This window comes from Meles meles, chromosome 3, assembly GCF_922984935.1.
Source record: "Meles meles chromosome 3, mMelMel3.1 paternal haplotype, whole genome shotgun sequence".
Taxonomy (NCBI): Eukaryota; Metazoa; Chordata; class Mammalia; order Carnivora; family Mustelidae; genus Meles; species Meles meles.
In genome coordinates, this window is record NC_060068.1 from 77,817,892 (window position 1) to 77,842,595 (window position 24,704).

Here is a 24,704-nt window from a genome sequence, read left to right on the forward strand (position 1 = left end):
ATTTCTTGGTTTGTAGCTTTTCATAATATTCTCTTGCAATTGTTTGTATTTCTATAATGTTGGTTGTTGTTTCTTCTCTTTCATTTGTGATTTTATTTGGGTTCTGTGTGTGTGTGTGTGTGTGTGTGTGTGTGTGTGTGTGTTACGACTGCAGTCAGAGGTAAATCAATTTTGTTGATCTTTTCAAAGAATCACCTGCTGGTTTCATTGATCTGTTCTATTTTTTTTTTTAGTTTCTATATTATTTCTGCTCTAATCTTTATTATTTCCTTTTTTCTACTGGTTTTGAGTTTTCTTTGTTCTTCTTTTTCTAGCTCCTTTAGCTGTAAGGTTAGGTTGTTTTTTCTTCTTTAGGTGGGCCTATATTGTTATAAACTGCCTTCTTAGAACTGCCTTTGCTGCATCACAAAGATTTTGGACCTTTGTGTTTTCATTTCCATCTATTTCCATGTATTTTATGATTTCTTTGATTTCTTGGTTGACCCATTCATTGTTTAGTAGCATGTTACTTAACCTTCATGTATTTTTTGCTCTTTCCAGAAGTTTTCTTGTGGTTGATTTCTAGTTTCTTAGTGTTGTGGTCAGAAAAGATGCATGGAATGACTTCAATCCTTTTGAATTTCTTGAGACAGTTCTGGAAAATGTTCCATGTGCACTTGGAAAGAATGTGTATTCTGCTGTTTTAGGATGGAATGTTATGAATATATCCGTTAAGTCCATCTGGTCCAGTGTGTCATTCAAAGCTCCTTACTGTTTCCTTGTTGATTTTCTGTTTGAATGGCATGTTCATCGAGCTAAGTGGGATGTTAAAGTCCTCTGTTTTTACTATATTACTATTTATTTATTACAATTGTTGTAACCTCTTGTTAGATTGTTACCTTTATTATTATATGATGCTTCTCTTGTTTCTTGCTAGTCTTTGTTTTAAAGTCTATTTTGCCCAGTATAAATATTGCTATTCTGGCTCTCTCTCTCTCTCTCTTTTTTTTTTTTTTTAAGATTTTATTTATTGACCGAGAGAGACACAGTGAGAGAGGGAACACAAGCAGGGGAAGTGGGAGAGGGAGAAGCAGGCTTCCCACCCAGCAGGGAGCCCCATTGATGTGGGGCTGGAACCCAAGACCCTGGGATCATGACCTGAGCCAGAAGGCAGACACTTAATGACTGAGCCACCCAGGCACCCCTCCCGGCTCTCTTTACACTTCCCTTTGCATGATAAATGTTTCTCTAGTCCCTTATTCTCCATCTGCACGTGTCTTTAGGTCTGAAATGAGTGTATTATGGTCAGCATATAGATGGGTCTTTTTTTTTTTTTTTTTAAGCCTTTATGTATTTGAGACAGAACGAGACAGAGAGAGAACGAGCACTAGTGGGGTGAAAGGCAGAGGAAGAAGCACGCTGAGTTGGGAACCCAATGTGGGACTCAATCCCGGGACCCTGTGACCATGACCTGAGCCAAAGGCAGGCACTTAACTGACTGAACCACCCGGGTGTCCCCAGAATCTTAAATATTCCTTATTTCACTTCATTACATTGTTATTGAAGTACAGTTGATACACAATGTTTTGTTAGTTTCAGGGATACAGCACAATGATACAACTCTGCATGAAAAGAACTTGATAGATGTTTTCCTGAAAGAGACAACATTCTGAGAACTGTACATGACCTATCAGTAATGAGTTGTGAAAGTAAAGGAAACTTCTAAAGAATTATCAGTGATAGAAAGCATGCTGGTCAAGTATTCTAGATATTGGCATGATCTATCTTTCCAATCTCTATAGAAAATAAACTTACACACTGTTGTTGTAAGAGGTGATCAGAGTATGTGGCCAAAAAAATAGGAAAATTGTATTCTAGAGCTGTGTCAGGCAGTGAAGAGGTAGAAATATTTCATTTTTATATAAAAAACAATTCAGTCATGAAGAACACCATCTGGCTCTTTTTAAAATCTCTGTTAAGGATCTCACTCTTTTCTCAATTCCAGTGACTATCTTTATGACCATTACTTTACATTTTCTATTAGGCATATTACTTACATCTGTTTCACTTAGGTCTCTTGCTCTGGTTTGGTCCTGTTCATTCATTTGGGAATATTTCTCTGTCTCCTCATTTTGCCTAACTTTCTGTGTCTGTTTTGTTAGGAAAAAATCACCTGTTAATTCACCTACGTCTCTTGCTCTGGATGGCAATGGCCTTAGGAAGAAGAGGTCCCCTAGTGACCTGCATTGATTTGTCCCTTGCTTCCCAGGGCCTGGTGCTTCAGGGAGGGTCTCCTGTGTGTGTTGCATGAGTTCTTCCGCTGAATCCTCGCCTCTTTTCCGGGCTGTCCAGTACCACTTTGCCTATTGTAGGCAGTGTTTGTTACTCAACAGGGGTGGGGTGTGTCTTTACAAGGTGTTTGCTGGTCTGCTTGTGAAATGCGACCTGATACCATCACTGCCACTGGAGAGTGCAGCAGGTGTGACTGGAAAGGGTGGATCTGCCAAAGTGTGTGTGTGTGGGGGGGGGGTAAGGTGAGGGGGGGTGGAGGTTGGGGCAGGTGGGGAGGGTTAGGGTTTAGTGTTAGCAAGTTAGATAAGGAGTGTAGAGATGCCCTGGGGTCTTTTAGGGGGCTGTTGTTTATGCTGGTGGGAGGAAGAGGTAAATGGTGTGTTCCAGGTCTTTCGTTCCTGAAGGGGTCTCCCCATGATACCTGCCATTCTGAGTCATGATCTGAGATAAGTAAATCTTTCTCCTTCCCACTTGTCCCCGATGTGTTTCAAAATGCTGGTTCTGGGCTATATTTGCAAGACTGTGCTGGAGACTTGGCTTCTTAATATCCTCTGGACTCTGCCAGAGCTGAGACCCATGATTTTAAAAATTGAGGTCTTAAGTTCTCCTGGTTGTAAGAACTTATTAAATTTGTTCCCTCTTGTTTTTAAAGAAAATGTTATGGGGATTCATCTTCCCTGTGTAGGCTCCCTGGTGTGAACTTCTGTTTTTTTTCCCTCTGTTTTGCACGACCAACTCCTTCCCCACCATGGATGGCCATGGTCCTTTTGTTCCCAAACTTGTGTGTTCATCCTTTCTACCTTTCTTGATGTGGCTCTTCCCAGCCTTTGCTTGTAGAGTTTATTCTGCCAGTCTTTGGGTTATTTCCTGGGTTATTTATGCTGATGTGAGTATTACTTAGTTGTATCCATGGGATGGGGCAAGCTTAGGGTTCTCTGCCATCTTCTCAGTCTTTCCTATGCTCATTTAAAAAATTCCCATTTTCTTTTTGCTGTTCCAATTAGGTGCTTTCCCTTGTCCTACCTTCCAGATCACCGATCTGTTCTTCTGTATCCTCTAGTCTATGGTTAATTCCATTCAGTGTATTTTTCATTTCAGTAATTGTACTCTTCAAGTCAGATTCATTCTTCTTTATATTTTCTATCTCTTTCTTGAAATTCTCATGAGTTTATCCACTCTTCTCTTCAGTCCTTTTAGCATTTTAATGACCATTACTTTGAACTTTTTAAAAAATATATTTTATTGATTTATTTAACAGAGAGATACAGAGAGATTACAAGTAGGCAGAGAGGCAGGCAGAGATGGGGGTGTGGGGGGAGGGGAAGCGGGCTCCCCACTGAGAGAGAGCTTGATGTGGGGCTTGATCCAAGGACCCTGAGATCATGACCTGAGCTGAAGGCAGAGGTTTAATCCACTGAGCCACCCAGGTGCCCCTACTTTGAACTTTTTATCAGGTAGATTGGTTATCTCCATTTCACTTCTAGTTCTGCGGCTTTTTTTTTCATTCTTTTGTTTGGAGCATATTTCTCTATTTCCTCACTTTGCTCGACTTTCTGTGTTTCTATGCATTAGGTGGAACGTCTACTTCTATTTTTTTTCAAAAGATTCTATTTATTCACTTGAGAGAGAGAGAAAAAGCATGAGAGAAGACAGAGATCATAAGCGGGGCGGGGGGGGGGGGGAGGGAGAAGCAGGTCTCCCGCTAAGCAGGGAGCTAGACATGGGGCTCCATCCCAGCTGGGATCATGACCTGACCTGAAGGCAGATGCTTAACTGACTGAGCCACCCAGGCACCTGGAACATCTACCTCTAACTTTGAGGGAATGGCCTTGTGTATGGTTGTCCCCTGTGAAGACTGTACATTCCTGGTGACTTTGGTTGGTTGGTTGGCTGGAGCTGTTGCTGTCATGGGTTGGGCATCTGGGGACACTCTGTACTAGGCTGCCCTGTTGGGACGGCTGGAACTGAAGTAGGCGTGGGCCAGAGTGGTCCTGAGACTCTCTCTGCAGAAGGTACTCTGTCAAGATAGCAGAATCTGAAGTAGGTACAAGCCCCAGGCTGTTTCAGGTTGTCTTGTGCAGGGAGCTTTCAGGCATTAGGCTGGAGCCAAGGTGGGCACAGGCCAGAGGACTGTGTCTTTTGTGTAGGTGGTTGGAGCCAAGGTTGGTGTGTCCCTGAGGGCCGTGGATTGCACTGCATTAGTGGTGCCCTGGCAGGTTGTCTGGGGCCAAAATAATGTAGGCCTGGAGTGTTCCAGGATGCTTTGCAACCTGTGCCACCTTGAAGTGACTGATCAGGGGTGTTTCCGTGGGTACCATGCTGGGGCCACCTTCATGGGATGGTTGGGAATGGAATGGGCTGGGGATCTGGGGCTCACTGAGGTGGCAGGCCAGCTGTGGTGCACCCTGCTCCTGTCCATACCATCAAGGTGGATTCTGGGGGTTGGGACATAAACTATGGTGCTCACCAGTCCCTCCAACCCTGAGAGCATTCCAGCAGCTCTCCCACAGTCTGGCAGGGTTCTAGGGTGGTTCCTTTATATGCTGGTTGCCCTCTAATTTTTTATTTTTTTATTTCATTATTTTTTTGAGAGAGAGTGAGTGAGCAGGGGTAGGGGCAGAGGGAAATGGAGAGAATGACTCTCAAGCCGGCTCCATACTCAGTGTGGAGCCTGACACAGGGCTCGATCTCATGACCCTGAGATCATGACCTGAACTGAAATCAAGAGTCAGATACTTAACCCACTAAGCCACCGAGGCACCCCTCTAATTACCCTTTTAAACTATAACTCTTTTTCTGTGCCTCAGGGAATGTAAATGCGCTCACAGTCTCTGGGTACCATCCCTCCCCAGTGCAGTTTACAGCATTGGGGCTGGGGGTTCCCCTTGTTACTGTGTCTCCCTGACGTTCTCTGTGGGGTCTATCATTTGTTGTGCGGAAGCCGCTCAGACAGGCCTCAGCCCTTCTTCAGGAGGAATCGCTCTGTAGATGGGGTAGATTTGGTGTGTCTGTGGAGGAGGCGAGTTCAGGGTCTTACATTGCCGTCTTGGACTACAAATTCTTCCGAGTTCTAAATGGTTGCAGAATTTAACCAACCAGACAAAAAACCCCAAGAATAATGAGAACACTGCAGGCCAAACTGTTTTTGACTGAATCAACTTTTGTCAAGCCGTCTGTCCCTGCCTGCGAAGCTGCCCTTTGTTCCCTGGAAAGTCACTCTACCTGGTGGGACATTTAGGACAAGGCTGTTTTTGGCCTAACTACAAACTCTCAGGACCAAGGAAGTAGGAGTTCTTCCCGTAGACAGATGCTTTATAGGTAGAGTCAGAGAGCAAGGGAATCACACAGCTGCTTTAAGTTTCGTCTGGTCCTAAACCAGGTTATAGTTTCACACTTATCAGCATTAGAGTGAAAATGGCTTTCACTCATGCAGAGACTCGGACTAAAGCCAGTTGGATTTACATTTTTTTTGTGACCCTCATGGAGTCTAGCACAGCGCCTGGCACACAGCCCTTGTTCAGTAGGTGTTTGACGAGTGGGTGAATGATGAATGGACAGATGAAGTCAGCTCACAGAGAAGACTGTGTCATGTGAATTTAGGAACAAGGAAGGTCTTCTCTAGGCAGTTCTGGAAAGGAAACAAAGAAAATGAGGCTTCTGTATTTATTTAGTGCTGAATTTAAAAGAATTCAAATTTCATTTGTTTTCGTGTGTGGTTGTTGGTTTTTATTTAGTTGAATGTTTGGGTAAATAAGGGATCTGAAGTATGGGACTATTAACAGTGCTGATACTAGGAGTAAAGTAAGTACTTAATCAGTTATAGTTGTTACTTTATTTTTAATGAACCTCAGGAATTGCTTTTTAGCCAGAAAAGAGCAACTTGCTAAGATGAGGCCTATTTTTGGAGGATTGCTGCCCCCTCGTGGATTCTATGAAGAAAGACAAGAATTTGAAGCCTCTTTGGGGCTTGATTGAGACAACTGGCTTTTCTGATTCAGCTAATGCTTTATTGAGGGGCTGAGGGCAGGGTACAGAGATAAATACTGCACAGTACTCATCCTCCAGTAGCTCGCAGAAACCACAGGCTGGAAGGGACTTTTGAGATGTTAGTTCTCAACCCCTGTTCCTCAGAAGTGTGGTGGAAGAGGAGTGGGAGTGAGATGGGCTTCTTGGGAGGATAATGCATTAAAAATAAACTAATGGAGAACGTTTTCTTTTTCTTTCCTTCTTTTTAAAAAATATTTTGTTTATTAATTTGAATGAGAGAGAGAGAGAGATTGAGAAAATAGCGTGGGGGTAGAGGATGGACAGAGGGAGAAGTAGGGTCCCCACTGAAGAGGGAGCCCAATGCAGGATTCTATCCCAGGACCCTGAGATCACAACCCCAGCTGAAGGCAGACAGTTAACTGACTGAGCCACCTAGCTGCCCCTGGAGAACATTTTCAATGAGAATTTTCCTTCCATAAATTTTTCCTCGACATTCGACCTCCACTGTTTTTCTACTGCGTTCTATCAAAAGAGAACCACAGCTATTTAGAAGAAACCCCCCCAAATATGGTAAGAGATATTCACACTTAGTTAGGAAACTTTTTTGTTGTTGTTGAGACATATGTTCCCAACAGAGATTTCCTATTATGTTTTATAACGTATACATCTGATACTACTAAGGGTGCCTGGGTGGCTCAGTTGGTGAAACGTCTGCCTTCGGCTCAGGTCATGATCCTGGAGTCCTGGGATCAAGTTCTGCATCCTGCTCCCTGATCAGCGGGGAGCCTGATTCTCCCTCTGACCTTACCCATTTCATGCTTGTTCGCTCTCTCTCTCTCTCTCAAATTAATAAATAAATAAATTCTTAAAAAATTCTGATACTGCTTAGCAAGGTAAACTTAGTGAAGGGAGACTTGTGCTAGATCATAGCTTGGGTGAAGGTTTGAAATGAGTCTTTTCTTCAGGGTACTTGGAACCGAAGCTGTGACTTCTAAGAGCTGCCCCTCAAGGGTGGGGTCAAGACCTATGTTCCCCCACCCATATGGAGGACTCAGCTCAGTGGCTGTTTGTGGAATTTCTAGGTGTGGAACGTGGCTTGGTCTAAACACAGGCGTTTTGTAAACATTTTATTTTTTCAGTGTTCCAGCATTCATTGCTTATGTACCACACCCAGTGCTCCATGCAATCCGTGCCCTCCTTAATACCCACCACCAGTCTCACCCATCCCCCGCCCCAGTCCCCTCCAAGACCCTCAGTTTGTTTCTCAGAGTCCACAGTTTCTCATGGTTTGTCTCCCCCCCGATTCCCCCCAACTCACTTCTTCTCTCCATCTCCCAATGCCCTCTGTGTTATTCCTTATGCTCCACAAGTAAGTGAAACCATATGATAATTGACTGTCTCTGCTTGACTTGGTTTCACTCAGCATAATCTCCTCCAGTCCTGTCCATGTTGCTACAAAAGTTGGGTATTCATCCTTTCTGATGGCTGAGTAATATTCCATTGTGTATATGGACCATATCTTCTTTATCCATTCATCTGTTGAAGGACATCTTGGCTCTTTCCACAGTTTGGCGACTGTGGCCATTGCTGCTATAAACATTGGGATACAGATGGCCCTTTTCTCTACATCTGTATCTTTGGGGTAAGTACCCAGTAGTGCAATTGCAGGGTCATAGGGAAGCTCTATTTTTAATTTCTTAAGGAATCTCCACACTGTTTTCCAAAGTGGCTGCACCAACTTGCATTCCCACCAACAGTGTGAGAGTGTTCCCCTTTCTCCACATCCTCTCCAGCACTTGTTTACTGTCTTGTTAATTTTGGTCATTCTGACTGGTGTAAGGTGGTATCTCAATGTGTTTCTGATTTGAATCTCCCTGATTGCTAATGATGATGAACATTTTTTCATGTGTCTGTTAGCCATTTGTATGTCTTCTTTGGAGAAGTGTCTGTTCATGTCTTCTGCCCATTTTTTGACATGATTATCTGTTTTGTGTGTGTTGAGTTTGAGGAGTTCTTTATAGATCTTGGATATCAGCCCTTTGTCTGTAGTGTCATTTGCAAATATCTTCTCCCTTTCCCTAAACACAGGCATCTTTCAGTTTTAGAAACAAATCCAATAGTAGAAACTGACTCATCCAGGTCAGTTTGTAGGGGCTCAAGAAACAGAGCTAGGGTCCAACCTTGGTGATGTGAATTAGGAGGTAAAGCTGAGGTTGTTTGACTTCCATTTTATTTTTTCCCATTTATGTCATCTAATCACCTGTACTTCTCTTAGCTAGTATTCTGCTGAATCAGTTTAAACTGTTGATTGGTTTCCTTGATACTTCCTTTTTTTTTTTTTTAAGATTTTATTTATTTGACAGAGAGAGAGATCACGAGTAGACAGAGAGGCAGGCAGAGAGAGAGGAGGAAGCAGGCTCCCTGCAGAACAGAGAGCCTGATGTGGGGCTCGATCCCAGGACCCTGAGATCATGACCTGAGCCGAAGGCAGCGGCTTAATCCACTCTATTCCATTTCTTCTTCTAGAAACTACACAGGAGCAGGAGTTTTAGAATAGTGGATATGCTTGGCAGACTCCCTCTTTCTGCAGAAAAAAGGGTCTAAGGCTGCCTGCTTTGGCCTCTGGTGACAGGGTTGGAGGGACAGTATCACCAGAAACACCTTCTGGAGTTGGGAGCGTGGGGCCTGGAGGTGGTCCTGGTTCTCCCTGTGGCCTCCCTCCTTCCCCTGAACGCAGGTGGTTTGGCCCTGGCCCTCATGTCCTCCCTTCCTCAACTTTTCTTCCGTTAGCTCCCGTCTGTTAGAGCTAAACAGAGCCCTGCTCCCTGCTCTTGCTCCGTCCCCCTGCCCTCTCACTCCATCAGCCTGCATTGTCAGTTCCTTTTATTTTTTTTTTTAAAGATTTTATTTATTTATTAGAGAGATGGAGAGAGACCACAAGTAGGCAGAGAGGCAGGCAGAGGGAGAGGGAGAGGCAGGCTCCCCACTGAGCAGAGAGCCTGATGTGGGGCTCGATCCCAAGACCCTGGGATCATGACCCGAGCTGAAGGCAGTCGCTCAACCGACTGAGCCACCCAGGTGCCCCTGCATTGTCAGTTCTTAATGGGACTCCTTCCTCTACCCATCCCTAGGTTCCCTGGACTTAAGGGACTGGGGGAGAGAAGGTGGTCCTTTTATTCGGGTTGGCTACCTCAGCGCTCCTCACGATGGGCCTGCCTGTCCTCCCGAGCGGGCTCCCTGGGCACTGCTCTGGGGTACAGGCCAGGTGCCCAGGCCACAGTCAGGAGCAGGCACCTCCTGAGAGGCTTCTCACGCTTTCTCACACCATGTAGGGGTGCGGCAGACAAGGCTATTCTGGACCCCCACCACCCTTCTGCTCCTCCAGCCTTGGGGAATCCCTTTTCCTTCTTCTGCCACATCCCCCACCCCCTGCCGCTGCCTTTTGAGCAACTCTGATTTCATCCTGTAAGTCTAACTTGTTCAAACAGTATTCTTGATAGCTATTTCTTTTCTCCTTTTCCTTTTCTGTAGGCCCTAGAAACCCAGAGAGGATCCTATACTTTAGATCATCAACATTTGAGGTGGTTCAGACTGTGGTGGGATAGCTCCTTAAGATACTGGGGCACCTGGATGGCTCAGTGGGTTAAAGCCTCTGCCTTCAGCTCAGGTCATGATCTCAGGGTCCTGGAATCGAGCCCCACATCAGGCTCTCTGCTCAGAGGGGAGCCTGCTTCTCCCTCCCTCTCTGCCTGCCTCACTGCCTACTTGTGCTCTCTCTGTCAAATAAATAAATAAAATCTTAAAAAAAAAAAGACACTGACCCCATTTCCCTTTCATAGTTCCTGTTCCCCAACGCTTGCATTCAGGCCAGGGGGTGGGGCTGGGTGGGCTCTGAGCTTACTCCCTCAGAGCGCAGTGTGGCATGTGTGAGTCTGAGCCATCACCCAGTTACCCCATCCCCCACCCCACCTCCCCTTCAGCAGCTGTTTGTTTCCTATGATCAAGATTCTTTTACGGTTTGTCTCCCTCTCTTGTTTTGTCTTGTTTCACTTTAACCTCTCTTCCCCTGTGATCCTGTGTCTTGTTTCTTACATTCCTCATATCAGAGAGATCATATGATAATTGTCTTACTCTGATGGACTTATTTTGCTTAGCATAATACCCTCTAATTCCATCCACTTCATTGCAAAAAGAAGATTTTTTTTTTTTTGGATGACTGCTGTTTTTTTAGATCTTTTAATAAAGATTTTATTTATTGGGGCGCGGGGTGGCTTAGTGGGTTAAAACCTCTGCCTTCGGCTCAGGTCATGATTCCAGGGTCCTGGGATCGAGCCCCACATCAGGCTCTCTGCTCAGCGGGGAGCCTGCTTCCTCCTCTCTCTCTCTCTGCCTGCCTCTTTGCCTACTTATGATCACTCTCTGTCAAATAAATAAAATCTTAAAAAAAAGATTTTAAGATTTTATTTATTTATTTGACAGAGAGACAGAGATCACAAGTAGGCAGAGCGCAGGCAGAGAGAGAGGGGGAAGCACGCTCCCCGCTGAGCAGAGAGCCCCATGCAGGGGTCGATCCCAGGACCCTGAGATCATGATCTGAGCTAACGGCAAAGGCTTAACCCACTGAGTCACCCAGGTGCCCCCAGATGGCTGCTATTTTTTATTCTTTAAAAAATGTATTTATTTAAGTAATCTCTATGCCCAACGTGGGACTCAAGCTCACAACCATGAGATCAAGAGTCATGTGCTCTTCCAACTGAGCCAGCCAGGCACCCCTTTAGTACTTTAAATATCACATATTCAGGGGTGCTTGGGTGGCTTGGTCGGTTAAATGACCTGAGTTGGTTTCAGCTCAGGTCATGATCTCATGGGTCGAGAGATGGAGCCCCCTCTTCCCCTCCCATGCCCAGCAGAGGGTCTGCTTGAGATTCTCTCCCTCTGCCCTCCCCCCGCTCACTCTCACACTCTCTGTAATAAACAAATCTAAAAAAAACCCCACATACCATATATTCAAAGATAATTCTTAAACACTACACAACAATACTAGGATGGTGGGTTTAGCGTCTCTATACTTAATTTTAAGTTTTCTCAGGAGTAAAAAAACCCTGACCCATTAAGGAAACTATACTGTCTCAAGAAATTTAGGGTAAGCTTCTCAGTGGACTGAGGTTATTTATTAGGCAAGGATGTAAGATAGGGAGTTGAGGACACTGCTGGGAATTTTGCTCACAACTTTGAAAGGAGGGCTGAGTGCTCATAAACCCAGAGATTTTAAGGACCCTGAGTGTATGGCCTTTAACAAGAGTACCTCACACCTCACTCCCCTTGATTCATATCATCAATGACCTAGTTCTCTAGTTTCTTCCAGACCAGATTCTTTTTCGCTGTGTCAGTAGATTCCAAGTTATCTTTCCAGTCTGGGTCATAAAGAATGCTTATAGATACTTAAATAATGGGTGACTGGATTCTGTATCTTTCTCATTCTCTTTCATTCCATAGCCCAGCATTAAAATTAATCTGAGGACAGTCACCTGTAATAATTCTCAGATATAGAAATAATAACCTGGGAGAAGAGGAGGAAGAGCTTCCTTTTTGTTGGATGAAGGCAAAATGTGCTCCCTTTTTCTCTCTGCCCCTGCTTCCATGCCCCGGGCCTTCTCCTCATGGCACCAGTGCTCTCCTCCTGCCCCAGGAGCTCTCCCCACATCCTGCGGGAGTCTATCCTGGTATGGTCTTCCCCCACAGCGACATCCTTCTTGTTTTCCCCTCACCCCTGCCTCAGGACCCTTGGTCTCAATGAACAGTCAGGAGGAAGATAGGCAATAGAATGAGTTAATCCTAGCTGGTGAGTGAGGATTGCTCCAACTCTTAATAAGATTCAAATGAAGACCTTAATAACATGATTAGAACTCAGAGAAACTTGAGTTTCTGCACTAGGGTTGGGTCTAAACATTGGAAAGTCCCGGTTTCAATTGGGGGGAGAGGGTCCCACACAGGCTAGCCCATTCTCATACTGTGTTGCTGGTATCTGGCTAGACTTTCTCAAGGGTTTCCTGATTCTCACAAAATTTTCCACTTCTCCCCCCTTTTTTAATTAAGGCTATTTGACATGTAATATGTACATTTAAGCATTATGACTTGTTAATTGGAGACCTTTGTAATAGAAGATTGCCATTGTAGTGATATTTAGCACTTCTATCATGTTATGTAATTATTCTTTCCTTTTAGCAGTTGGGATAATTAAGTTTTAGTCCCTTAGTAGTTTGATGATTATGGCATAATACTGTCTATACTCATTAGACTACATTTCAGATCTCCGTGACTTATTTACTACTCATTGCAAGTTTGTACTCTTAAACACCATCAATCATATCCCCCCGCCCCCATCCTCTGGCAAGTACCATTTTACTCCGTGTTTGGGGAGTTTGATGTTTTTAGGTTCCACATATAAGTGACATCATATGTAAGTACTTATCTTTCTCTGCCTTATCTCGCTTAGAATATTGTGGTCAAGGTTCGTCATGTTGTGGCAAATGGCAGGATTTTCTCCTTTCTCGGGGCTGAACGATATTCCATCTTGGATACTTACCACACCCTTTGCATCATCTCGTCCATCGATGGGCATTCAGGTTGTTTCCGTATCTTGGCCACTGTGAATAATGCTGCGGTAAACATGGGGGCGCAGATACCTGGTTGGGCTCCTATTTTCCTTTCCTTTGGGTACATGCCCGGAAGCAGAATTGCTTGGGCGGTATGGTAGACCTATTTTTAATTTTTTGAGGAAACTTGATATTGGTTTTCATAGTGATTGGACCAGTTTACTTTCTCGCCAACAGTGTAAAAGGGTTCCCTTTACACCCTCACCAGCCCCTGCTGACTCTTGTCTTGATGACAGCCGTTCTAGTAGGTGTGAGGTGATGGCTCCACATGTCTTGGATTTACATTTCCTGTCGCTTGGTGAAGTTGCCTGAGGGTCTTTCATGGGCCTATTGGCCATTTTGATGTCCTCTTTGGAAAACTATTTAGTTCTTCTGTCCACTTTAAAATCAGATTTTAAAAATTATTGAGTAGTATGATTCTTTATATGTATTGAATATTAACCCCTTATCTGATGTATGGTCTGCAAAATTTTTCTCTCATTCTGTAGGTTGTCTTTTCATTCAGTTCCTTTTCCTGTGCAGAAGTTTTTGAGATTGATGTAGTTCTGTTGCTGACTTTGCTTTTGCTGTTTGTGCTCTTGGCATCGTATTAAAAAAAATCATTGCCAAGACCACTGTCAAGAAGATTTCTCTGTATATTTATTCTGATACTTCTCCATTTTTAATCTTTTAAAAAGATTTAGAGAGAGAATGTGTATGGGGGCAGAGAGAGAGGGGAAGCAGACTCCCTGCTGAGCTAGGGGCCTGTCACCTGTCGGTTGTGGGGCTGGATTTCAAGACCCTGAGATCATGACCTGAGCTGAAATCAAGAGTTGGCCACTTGACCAACTGAGTCACCCAGTCGCCCCAGTAATTCTCCATTTAAACAAGAAGTTTTCTGAAAGTTTCAAGCTTTCTACACCAATTTCCAAGATATTGAGGAGGGATGACTAGAAGACAAGATGGTGTACCCAGCCAGTTGTGTGTTGGTAAATGTTTGACGATCAGCTCTCTGGTGCCCTGCTTTGTAGTGTTTGCCAATTTCTGTGGTGTAAATATTTTTACCATGGCTAATTTCAGACTATCAACAGCTTGACAACTAGCTCAAAAAATTCCTCAAAACTTGATGGCTGGCTCTCATGAGCTGGTAAGTGTGGGCTTCAGCACGTCACTGGATCTGTTTGCTCTCTGAATGTAATGACTTTTGTCCTCCCAACAATGTAATAAGCTCCCTAAGGGATGCAATTAGATTCTTGAACTGCAGCAGGCTGATGGTACTAGCGGGATTAAGGAAACTTTCCTGTGGATATGCTGCTGTTTCAGAGCAATAGCAGAGCTAATGGTGGGGAGCCTTGAGGGTGGGGAGGGCACAGAAAGGCTGCCTCCTTTTTCCACCAGCCTCAGGAAGGAGTGAACATGGGAGCCATAGGATGGTTTCAATAAGGAAACCAGGCTCACTGCAAGTCAGATCAAGATACTGTAAGAATTCATCTCAGATTCACATCCAGGTCTGATCAACACCACGTCCCCCTAGAGATTAGCATATCTCCAGCCCAGGATCCGGTATGTACTTCAGTGATAATGAAATCTCTCAAGAAGTGGATCTGTGGTTTTCATCACAGACTACTTAGGAAAGTGCCAGAGACTCAGTAAAAGGGCATTAAAATAGCTACAAAGGTCTAACCTAATGGTGCTATTGGTACAGTGGACGGAGGAGCTCCTAGAGTCCCTAAGCGCTCAGACATAACAACCTTCCAGGGAGATACAAAAAGTGAGGAAAAGGAGTAAGATGGAAAGAGGACCATCTCCAACCAAGTGAACTTGGCCTTTTGAGGTTTTTTAAAATTGGGAAAGATTTGTAGATGAAGAACCAGAGATTGGGAAAAACCCTTGAGAGCAACACGGCACAAAAATTCTTGGAAGGAAGGTCCTGGAGCAGAATCCCCCTGGGAGACTAGACAGTGTCAGCAGAGGGAACGGTTGGTAGACAGGCCTGAATTCTGGCCACTCACCGAAAACCCTGATGTGGGAGATCAAATGTTCTGCATTCTGAGGCAACATCTGTCTGTCGGGTTTACATGTGTGGGTAGATACCACGAAACCCTCCATATCTCTCATTGGTCATGCGTCTGCCATTGTATTTTCTGCCTACTGAAATCATGCTCCAACTGTGGTGACCGTGTCTCTCCTTTATTTAGGATTTAAGAGACCTCCAGGAACTGGAATAGGGGGATCATTTACTACCCAGCAATATTCTATGAAGGAGAATTCTTAGGGAATTTATAAAAATTGCCAGGATCTTTGCCTTACAAACGGAGTGGTAGAAAGGCTAGTGTAGAGATGAGGCACGTCTCGTACCACACTCATGGGATGTCAGGGAGACGGTCATAGTTGGAGCATATATTGCAAGGAGCTGTTTGGGTTGTAGGGGGGATTACAGGATCCATCTGCACTGCTGTCTCATAACTTAAGAGGCGGCCAGCCCACCAGCCAGCAAAGACATAGTGGGTGTTTACTATATCCAGGTACTAAGCTGGGTGTGGGGGATATGGATGACAGTATGGAAGCTCAGTAAGTTTGCCTTCCACTAGGGGGAGCCAAATCTACAAGCATAACAGGCACTGAAGGTGCTGGTGTGGAAGGTGTGTGTGGGAGTGGGGGAGAGGGTCAGAAAGGATTAGACAAATTTGCTCCAGGATTGGTCAGGAAACGTCTCCTTGGGGAAGGTTCCCCTGAGCAGGTGTTTTTGAGGCTCCTTCCCCAGAAGAGGGACCCTGCTGATGGCACTGTTAGGCTTTCCTGTGAAGGGAAGCTGGAGTGATCACAGAGGAGACCTCTGGTGTGAGCCTTCTGACTCACGCACTTGCTCAGTCTCACGGACTGACCCGGTCTGAACAATGAAAAAGAAGCCCCTTCAAGTTCAACGTGCATCTCTCCGAGAACAGCACACACACCCTCAAAGCCTGAGCCACACAAAGCAATGTCTGAGTAACATGGTTTTTTAGAAATTATCTCTCTTTATTGCCACATTCATATAAAAAGTTTGATATAACTGGACTGGTAAAAGAAAGCCACGGTGTATATAAAAAAAGTTGTAGGAAGTTAAAAAATATAGAGCTTTAGTGTTTGGAAAAGCAGTTATGGACTGCCTCTTTGGTTTAATTATCCAGGCGATCGAAATTCTGGGTTTGAAACTCTTGGAAGTCCTCTGGGATGGTGTCTGCGAACAAGAACAGGCACAGGGGGTTAGGAAGGCTCCTTCCACTGGGATCCTGGTCCATCTCGTGCTGTGCAAGCGTCCTGTAGGGGTCAGTGTTAGCCCGAGCAACAGGCCCCAGAAGGCTCCACGGCCATTTTCTACCTCAGGCTGCTTTGCAAATTGTTGGCTTAAAGCCCAGGAGTGCTCATTCACAGGCCTAAAGGAAATTAGCAGGCAGAATGGATTTGGAGTGTGATTATGTTTGAGCCATAAGAAAATAAAGGCTGCCTGTAAATTAAATCTGACTGAATTTCTCACTGAACCCCCAAATCCTAAGCCAAGCAGTTAAATTCTATGGGTCTCAATTTCCTCATTTATCAAATAGGAAAAAAAAAATCTACCATTTACTTCAGTTACGCAGAGATGGTTACATGTTAATGAATATGGGGCATGAGCTATGGGCTTCTGGGAGGAAAATGTGTTATAAACATAAGGTGATGTTACTTGATGGATTCTAATTCTGATATTGTATAGTAACGAGAATGTACGTTACCATTGCAGCGATACTTGAGGTTGGACCAAATGATGTTTTCTTGGGAGAAGCAGAACACGCCAAGCCGGCCTCCACGCATGGTGGTGTCTATGGTGACCCCGGAGTCAGCCACCAACTCAGAGCCTTCATAAAATCGCACTCTGCAGACAACACAGCCCAAGTCAGTCACCAGGAAACTCAAACCGAGGTCAAGGTCAGACCCACTTCTTTGCTGCTTCATAATCCATTTTCACAGGCCTCAATTGTGCTCTAGCTGTTGCCCCTTCCCGACTAGACTGGGAGCTCCTCACGGTCAGGGACTGTACGTTCATGCCCGCCAAAGTTCTCGGTCTCCAAAGGTCCAACATGATGTTGGGCACACAGTCAAGCTTGATGGGTACCTGCTGCAGAGTTACACCACACTACGACCTAGGACCAAGAGCCTTGGTGACCTCACTGTCCTTTGGGTTACCTTGTCCAGACATCATGCTTCACAACCACTGCTTTTCCTTTGTTCTGAATGACAGAATCTGCTGGAATCTCAGAATAGTGATCCTGGTCGGGGGCAGTAGCGCTCCCTAAAAAAGGGTTTTAGAAATTTGTGGGGACATTTCTGGCTGTTTCTTTGGCATTTTATGACAGAAGCCAGGGATGCTGAAGGGCTTACAAGGCCCTGGAAAGAACAAAAGCTTGTCTTGCAAGCTGCATGCATTTGGAGAGTTCCTCCAGACACTTGTGTAGGTGAAGAGCCTGTTTATAATTATCTGGACCTAAAACCTAACTTCCTTTTACTTGTGAACATCAAGTATTTTCTGCACTGTTTTAATATATACTGAATTTCCTGGGGTAAATTGAGAAATGATGGAGCACTTTGTTTTGCATAAAAAGAGCTGTTCTCCCTTTTAAACCTTAAGTCACCAGCAGAACCATCCACATTAGAATGTCGCTGCTTCCATTTCATGTTGTGGAGTAGTGGTGTCTAGGCATTGGTGTGATTTTGTTAATCCATTCTTCTCTGTAATAGGGGTTAGGGATCAGATTGTATTTTCTACGGTTTCATTCTGGGACAGAAAAGAAGGCATTAGCCTTCACAGGGCTGAGACCACGATGATCTTCCTGTGCGACAAACAATACATTGGACTTAATGTATTGAACAAAACGTGAATTAGCCGTCCTGATTATTTTTCCACGAGGCCGCCTTCCTGCCCTGGTCAGGAGACAGCGATCGGTACTCCTTCCTCAGTGCATTACAGCAGAGGCCTCCGTGTTGATCTGCAAGTCTGAGGACTGAGAGTAAGTACATGGTCTCAATTTCAAGGATGCTGCCTAAGCCATCGGCTGCTGCTGAGAACAGTTTTGAGTGTTTTTCAATCGTCCTAGAGGGAAAGGAGGCAGATTGTGTGGGCTCCCAGAAGATCAGTTCCTGCCACACGTGGGAAGGCCTGGCAGCGAGGAGACGGAGGTAAAATGAGATCCAGGCACGGCCTTCATGGTGTTTCTAGTCCAGCAGGGAAGGACCATAGGGACTCACGGCAGTGCACTGTGACCTCTTCATGAATAAGCTGCCATCCAGGGCAGGTGCGGAGGGGAGGCTGAACCCCATCTCCCCCAGACTGGTCGGCATGGCAGAAAGGGGAGCATCAAATAGGCACCTCCCTCCTCCAATGCTGAGACCCCCACCCCTACTCTGCTATGGAGAAGGTCCCTCTACCCTCAGCTTGGCCCTAATGTCCATGTGGTTGGTCGGGGCTTGGGTGTCTCCTTCCCACTTCTTTGCTGGGAGCTGTAGCCTGACGTCTCGGCTACAGTCCCGGTGTGCCCTAGGAGGCCATCCTGGGTCAGCCCTGTGATGCAGGAGTGTATGTGTGTGTGTGTGTGGGGGGGGGGCTTTGCTTCCTGTGTCTGGTGAGGAGCTGTGTCCTGCACGTACCTGATGTAGCCCACCTGGGGCCTGTGCTGCAGGAACCAGCGGTAGGAGACCTTATCCTTCCAGCCCACGTTCCTTGAGTCTTTCCATAGCAGCCGGACCTGGTCACTGGTGTCCCCTGTGTGCCACAGGGAGTTGCGGAGATGCTCCCCGGGGCCGGTCTTAGACTTTACAGCCTGGAAAGAATACAGGCAAGGTTCTAGAACAGAATGCACAGCCCACCCTTCCTGGGTCCCTCGGGTGGTGACTTCATGGTTATGATGTGGCTTCCTTGGATTTGGATAAAAGCATAAACACTTAAAAGCCCTGTCTAGTGAGGTGACCCTTAGTCCTTGAGTCATCAGCACTGGCTGATACCCCATTAACCCATTCCATGTTTTTCCTGCTGTGCATCCCTTGCTCCCCACATCTGTCCAATGAGTGCTCAAAAGGCTACCTTTTCTCCCAGCAGGAGTGACAGAGGCAGCATCTCTAGACCGAGCTGGCCCCAGCGCGGGAACAGACGAGCCAGTTTCTGGCAGCGTGCACCTGCTGACATGTCCCCGGAGATCCCCCAACTCCCCGTCAGTCACCCAGAGGTTAGGATGTGGCTTGTATGAAGGAATGAAGGCAAGGCCCTGGGTGCACCCTGCCCTGAACTCAAGTATAAACCCCTCAATTTCACAGATGAACTAAATGCCCTATAGGAGAACAGGACTTAAAAGGAGGGTGAAGGGCTCAGAGGGGAGATGACTGACTGAGAACCGTGGCTACCTTAAGCTGGATGCCGGGCTCGGCGACAGCCCGGAACGGCGTGGCTTGCCAGTACGTCTGCTCTGTCTGCTTCCACATGACCACATAGAAGCTAGAGCTGTCTTGGTAACCGAAGATGAAGCCAGCATAGTCGTCGTCTGTCTGAGTGTTCACATGGAAGGTCCCTTCAAAGTCGACTCCATTAAAGGCTGTGTACCCTGGAGGGATCAGAAGCAGGTCAGAGAAGCAGACCAGCCCCGGAAGGAGCTGCAAAGACTGGATTCTAGCCACGGGGTGCAGAAGACCTGGACCTACCCACTGCCAGGCCGGGGTCGCTGTTCATGGTCTGCACAATCTCCATGCCCTGCAGAGACAGTTGAAGGAGTTAAGGGCGGTTGTAGAAGGTGGAGAAGCTTGAGGAAGCCCAGGGCCTTCAGCGCACTGGGGCGCGGTCAGTGAGCTCTGACCTCCACACAAAGACGCATTATCGGATCAACTGCTCTACCTCGTTCTGTGCTCCAAGAAAGCACAGACTTGTGCGGGGAAAAGAAAAAGCGGAACAGAAAGAATTTTGCTAGAACTGTAATGAAGGGTCTGCTGGATCTGCTTCGTTTGGGGAGAACATACACTTCTGATGAACGTGACTGGCTCAGTGACACTAAAATGTCTCAGCCTCTCTGTGCCAGCCTGCTGTAGTCTGGCGAGGAGGATGTGGGGGAGGTGGTCTGTGGGAGAGCGCAGGAGCACGGCTCTAGGGCCCGACCACCCGGGGCCCCATCCCAGCGTGCTCCGCCACGCCCTGCAGTGCTCCCCTGAGCTGGCATCGCAGACGGGTGCGGCTCTGTCTCCCATGTGAGCCGGGGCTAGTGGCCGTGCTCAGTCACAGGGCTATGGTGAGGAGTCCCTGCAGCCCCGGTCGGTGCCCCCTCCCATAGTTACCTGTTCCTCCCAGAAGGGCTATGCTGAGAGGCAGCACCGCGCTGCTGTTGGCCACCTGGCACGTACCTGGTTCAGGACCACCCAGTTGGGATCGATCTGGGCATCCCCTTCGGGGTCCAGAACCACAGTCTGGTAGGCTCTGAAGTCGGTCAGGGTGACCTCTGCATTCTCCGGGCAGACGTCGATCCGATCGATAACCTGGTCCTGGTCAAAGTCTGTCTCACAGATGTCTCCCACGCCGTCGCCTGAGTGGGGTGGGGGAGGAGGACAGGAGCCAGGTGCCACCCACACACCCTACTGCTCCTTGACAGAGACAGGGCTGTGCCTGGAGCTGAAGGGAGCCCAGGCCCCACCCAGCTGAAGGTTTTCAACCGTGTGGGCAGAAGAGCCCAGAATCAGCCATGTCCGTGGTGGCCCTGGGCCCCACCCTGCGGTCTACATGGTGGGCTGGTGACCCCCAATGTGTATGACTGAAAGAACTTCCTGGGGGCAGAGTGGAAGGCAACTGTTCAAAACTGATAAGAAACCCTGCAGGTTCTCTGAGGAGACCGGGGTTCACGGACTGGTGGATCGTAAGGCTGACCTTACATAAGCAAATGCCCGTAGCACTATCTCTAGAGCATATGAATAACAGGGAAAATTATTGTCACCAGAGTGTCTCTAAGACCATAACTTCTGCTGATCCTTGGGATGAATCTGGCTCAGGGTATGTTTTGTTCAGCTGACATGGTATTAAAATACCTGAATTAAATGCCGCCCAGCTGTGGGTGGACATGCCCTCCCCAGCTAGCTATGGTCCTCACTGCTGTGTCCCGTCGCCTTTGTGCGTGCTTTTCCCTATTGGCCTGGCCCCGCGACACTGTGACTTTGTGAGTCGGTCTAAGCCAGTTGCTGCTATGCCCGTCTCTCTGTCCTGCTCCTTCTCTGTGACTCCTGGGGAAGAGCAGCAGGCAAGATGGTGGAGCAGTTGCCCAGGCCCCTTGAGTGGGAGCATTGGCTGCTTCCCTGTCCCATGTGACCGCATCCCAGAGCTGCTCTGAAGCCGCAAAGCAGCTCTTCTCTGAAGAGATAGAGAATGGTGTCTCCTGGCTGTCCACTGTCCACACAAGCTGTAGCTGCTTAGAGAAGCTCTGGGAGAGCCTGACCATGTGCCTAAGGGGAGCCGTGGGGGGGGGCACACACCATCCTGGGCTGGGCCCACTTACTGTTGCTGTCCTCCTGGGCTGGGTTAGGGACCAGCCGGCAGTTGTCTGGTCCAGGGGGCACCAGGTCTGGGATGCCATCGTTGTCATCGTCGTCATCACACTCGTCCCCAATCCCATCCTTATCAGTGTCCAGCTGGGCACTGTTGATGACCGTGGGACAGTTGTCTGTGCTGTCCTGGTGCCCATCTCCATCACTGTGGGAGAAAGAAGAGGTGATGTGTGGCACCGGTGAGCAGACAACAGGGATAAGAAACAGAGTTGGTGTTTGGGGCTTGTCTTTTGTCAAACCCGTATGTCTTCAGACAAGCCTGGCCTCTGGACCTCAGAGATCCTTTTTCTACTTCCCCATCTTGTTAAAACAAGTAGATCATATCCTACTTCAGTTAAAGGGTAGTTCCTGGTGTTGTGACCAAATGCTCCTATCAGTCCCTGGGGACTCTGATCACTGCCTCCCTCCCCCAACCCGGAGAACGTACAGTGTGAATCCTGGCTCAGCCACTTGCCAGTGTGTGACCCCACTGTGGCTCAGTGTCCTCATCTGTAAAACGGGCATAACCGAGCCTACCTCGTAGGGTTGTTACGAATAAATGCTTATGTGATGAGGATTTTTCATGTTACATTTGAATCTATGACAAAGCCTTTCTATGTGCTGGCTCCTGGGAAGCCCTGCAGTATTTCCTAGTTCTCTTCCCATTCCCTGCCCAGCAGACCCAAAGTGGTTCAGACCTGAACGCCACAGGGAGAATGACAGAGAGAAGAAGGCCACCCCTTCCTGAGAAGGGATCGTGGAGGCTGGGCTCACTTCTGCTCTCGAGCACTTCTCAGAACTCTTGTTCTCTGCCCATGTGACAATTGTTTGTTCTCCAGGCCTAACGGCCACCCAAGGATGAGACTGCCCTGTCCCCAGCGGTTTCGCTGGGTTGATGGAAGCCTCCCACGGCTGCTCTGAATCAGAGCAGATGCTCCCTTCACCCCACTCTTCCTGTGGCTTCTCCCAGGCAAGGGTAGGACGGGGGAGGGAAGTTAGAGAGCAGTCCATGCCCCTCAGGCCCCATTTCCCAGGGTCCCAGAGAAAATGAGGCCCACCTGGATAAGCAGAAAATGACACGGCTCCAACAGTGGAATGCCTGTGCCTGTAGCAGGGCTGTTTTTTAAGGAAGATTGAGCTATTTCCATTAGAAGCCATTCTATATAGCCTTGAACATTTTTATGCAAAAACGAGCAGTTCCTGTCCTTCTCCCCAAGGTTCAAGTTTGTGGGAATTAAAATGGAGCAGAATGAGTCAGTTGTTTTAGGCAAATATCTAGAGGCTGACAGAATCTCCTAGAGATTCCTTGGATGGCAGTCAGGGCAAGAGGACCTGCCCCAGGGAACATTCTTGATGTCCACCACTTAGGGGGATTTCAGGGTACCGGTCGCACCTTCTTCGCAGCAATGGCGACCTCCCATGTCAGACTCTGGTGCTGACTTGCCTCTCCTCACGCCATGGTAACAGTAACACAGCTACGGCTTGTTGCTGGTCACCCGAGGGGCAGCCTTCTGCCGGGAGCTTTACCTACTTTCTCGTTCATTTTTTTTTTTTTTTAAGATTTTATTTATTTATTTGAGAGAGAGAGATCACAAGTAGGCAGAGAGGCAGGTAGAGAGACAGGAGGAAGTAGGCTCCCTGCTGAGCAGAGAGCCCCATGCGGGGCTCGATCCCAGGACCCTGAGATCAGGACCTGAGCTGAAGGCAGAGGCTTAACCCACTGAGCCACCCAGGCGCCCCTTTCTCGTTCATTTTTATCCAAGGCTGCAAGTCACATTTCATTCTCTCTACTTTGCAGAGGAAGAAATTGAGAGTGCACTTGAGAAGCACATTTTAAGTTCACTTGGCTCGCTTGGGCCCGGCCTCAAGGACGCTGAGCACAAGGATAGAGGTGGGGCTTTCTAGGAGCTGTCCTTTCATAGGGTGGGGCTCGAGAACCACTGTCTGTAGGGCATCCTCGGAGAGGAGGTTGGGAAGGGAATCCCTCTTTCTCCCTGCCCTGCCTTCCCAAATCCCTTCTCTCTCACATCCCTGTCCTGCCACCTCCCTAAGCCTTCCAGCTACAGCTGAGAGGGGACAGAGCCCTTGTGACTCCATGGGCGCCCTCAAGGCCGACGTGCTCTTGTCTATGTTCCTGGTGACGTTGCAACAGCATCTGATCCAGCCGCGTGTCTTAATACAGGACTATCTCCATGTGGGGCTAGGAGGGTTGACAAAACTCGCTTGCTCAGAACGCTACCCTCCAAATAACAGACACAGAATGAACAAATTCCAAGGACAATGAAATCACAGTGCTCCCTCAGCCAACTGTCTATTCTGGGATCATGGGGAAGCTTTCCTGAGCTGAAAGAGTATAATAATAAAACAGCTAACCCTATCGAATGCTTAAAGGGAAACTGTAATGTGCACTCTGTCCATTAACTCAGTCTTCACAAAAGACCTACGAGCTACATGCCACTGTCATCCCCATTTTTTCCGGTGAGCCTTCTGCGGCACAGAGACCAGTGACTTAAGTCTAGCCCATTTGTAAGTGAAGGGGCTGGGGTGTGCATCTAGCAAGTCCTCCAGACCCCAGCTCTGAAGCACGATGGCCCACTGCCTCTCTTGTAATAGTCTCACTTGCTGGAGTGCCCCGTGGCCCCTCCTGACACTGTCACCCGGCTATGGAGAACTTTCAAAGAGGTGTGGTGACCCTGACCAGAGGCAGGGCTACTATCCCACCAGTGGCTCAATCTCCCTCAATCTATTCAGAGAGATCCCAAAGCCAGGCAGCAGCAGAAAGCTCTGAAGGCTAAAATGGTCTCCGAATTTTTTATCTGGCCCTGATGCAGCTGGGGAAAAAGGGTCCTACCTGTCCTGATTGGTGTCACAGGAGTCCCCAACCAGATCGTTATCCACATCAGACTGCAAAGAGAACAGAACATGTTATTTACCCTGGGCCTTCATGCACAGAATGTTCCAGAGAAGGCAGACCTGGCCCTTCATCCCTGCATCTCAGGAATTATTTCTCTGGAATTGGGTTGGTGTAGAACTGCAAAAGGACAACACCATATTGGTGTAGGCACAATGCTGAATTGTCAAGAAAGCCTTCCAAAATATCAAGCCACATGGCGGGGCTGCCCACACACCAGATGAGCTGATTGGAGAGGGCGCCGGGGCAGGACGCTGGCAGGTGGAGACGTGCAACTCTGGCACGGGTCGGAGGGGAGCTGGCCAAAGGCCTGGGGACAAGGCAAACTGATTTTGCTT

The 24,704-nt window shown here is 47.3% G+C and overlaps 1 protein-coding gene and 1 long non-coding RNA gene across 3 annotated transcripts in view; one reads left to right on the plus strand and one right to left on the minus strand.

Moving 5' to 3' along the window:
- LOC123939353 overlaps positions 1-19,286 on the plus strand; it is a 36,984-nt gene extending 17,698 nt beyond the window's left edge. The window contains exons 2-4 of the long non-coding RNA XR_006817829.1: positions 16,654-16,838; positions 17,649-17,917; positions 19,003-19,286. This is a non-coding gene — a long non-coding RNA (uncharacterized LOC123939353). The remainder of the gene's footprint in view (positions 1-16,653; positions 16,839-17,648; positions 17,918-19,002) is intronic.
- THBS4 (thrombospondin 4) overlaps positions 15,888-24,704 on the minus strand; it is a 42,988-nt gene continuing 34,171 nt past the window's right edge. The window contains exons 15-22 of one of the 2 annotated variants that reach the window (XM_046001211.1): positions 24,307-24,359; positions 21,428-21,621; positions 20,289-20,467; positions 19,599-19,647; positions 19,305-19,501; positions 18,555-18,727; positions 16,646-16,785; positions 15,888-16,113 (exon numbers count right to left, since the gene is read on the minus strand). In XM_046001211.1, the coding sequence (XP_045857167.1) occupies positions 16,052-16,113; positions 16,646-16,785; positions 18,555-18,727; positions 19,305-19,501; positions 19,599-19,647; positions 20,289-20,467; positions 21,428-21,621; positions 24,307-24,359 (1,047 nt within the window). In that variant the 3' untranslated portion in view covers positions 15,888-16,051. Of the gene's footprint in view, positions 16,114-16,645; positions 16,786-18,554; positions 18,728-19,304; positions 19,502-19,598; positions 19,648-20,222; positions 20,468-21,427; positions 21,622-24,306; positions 24,360-24,704 lie in introns of those variants that run through there. The other variant, XM_046001212.1, reaches the window with a different exon arrangement.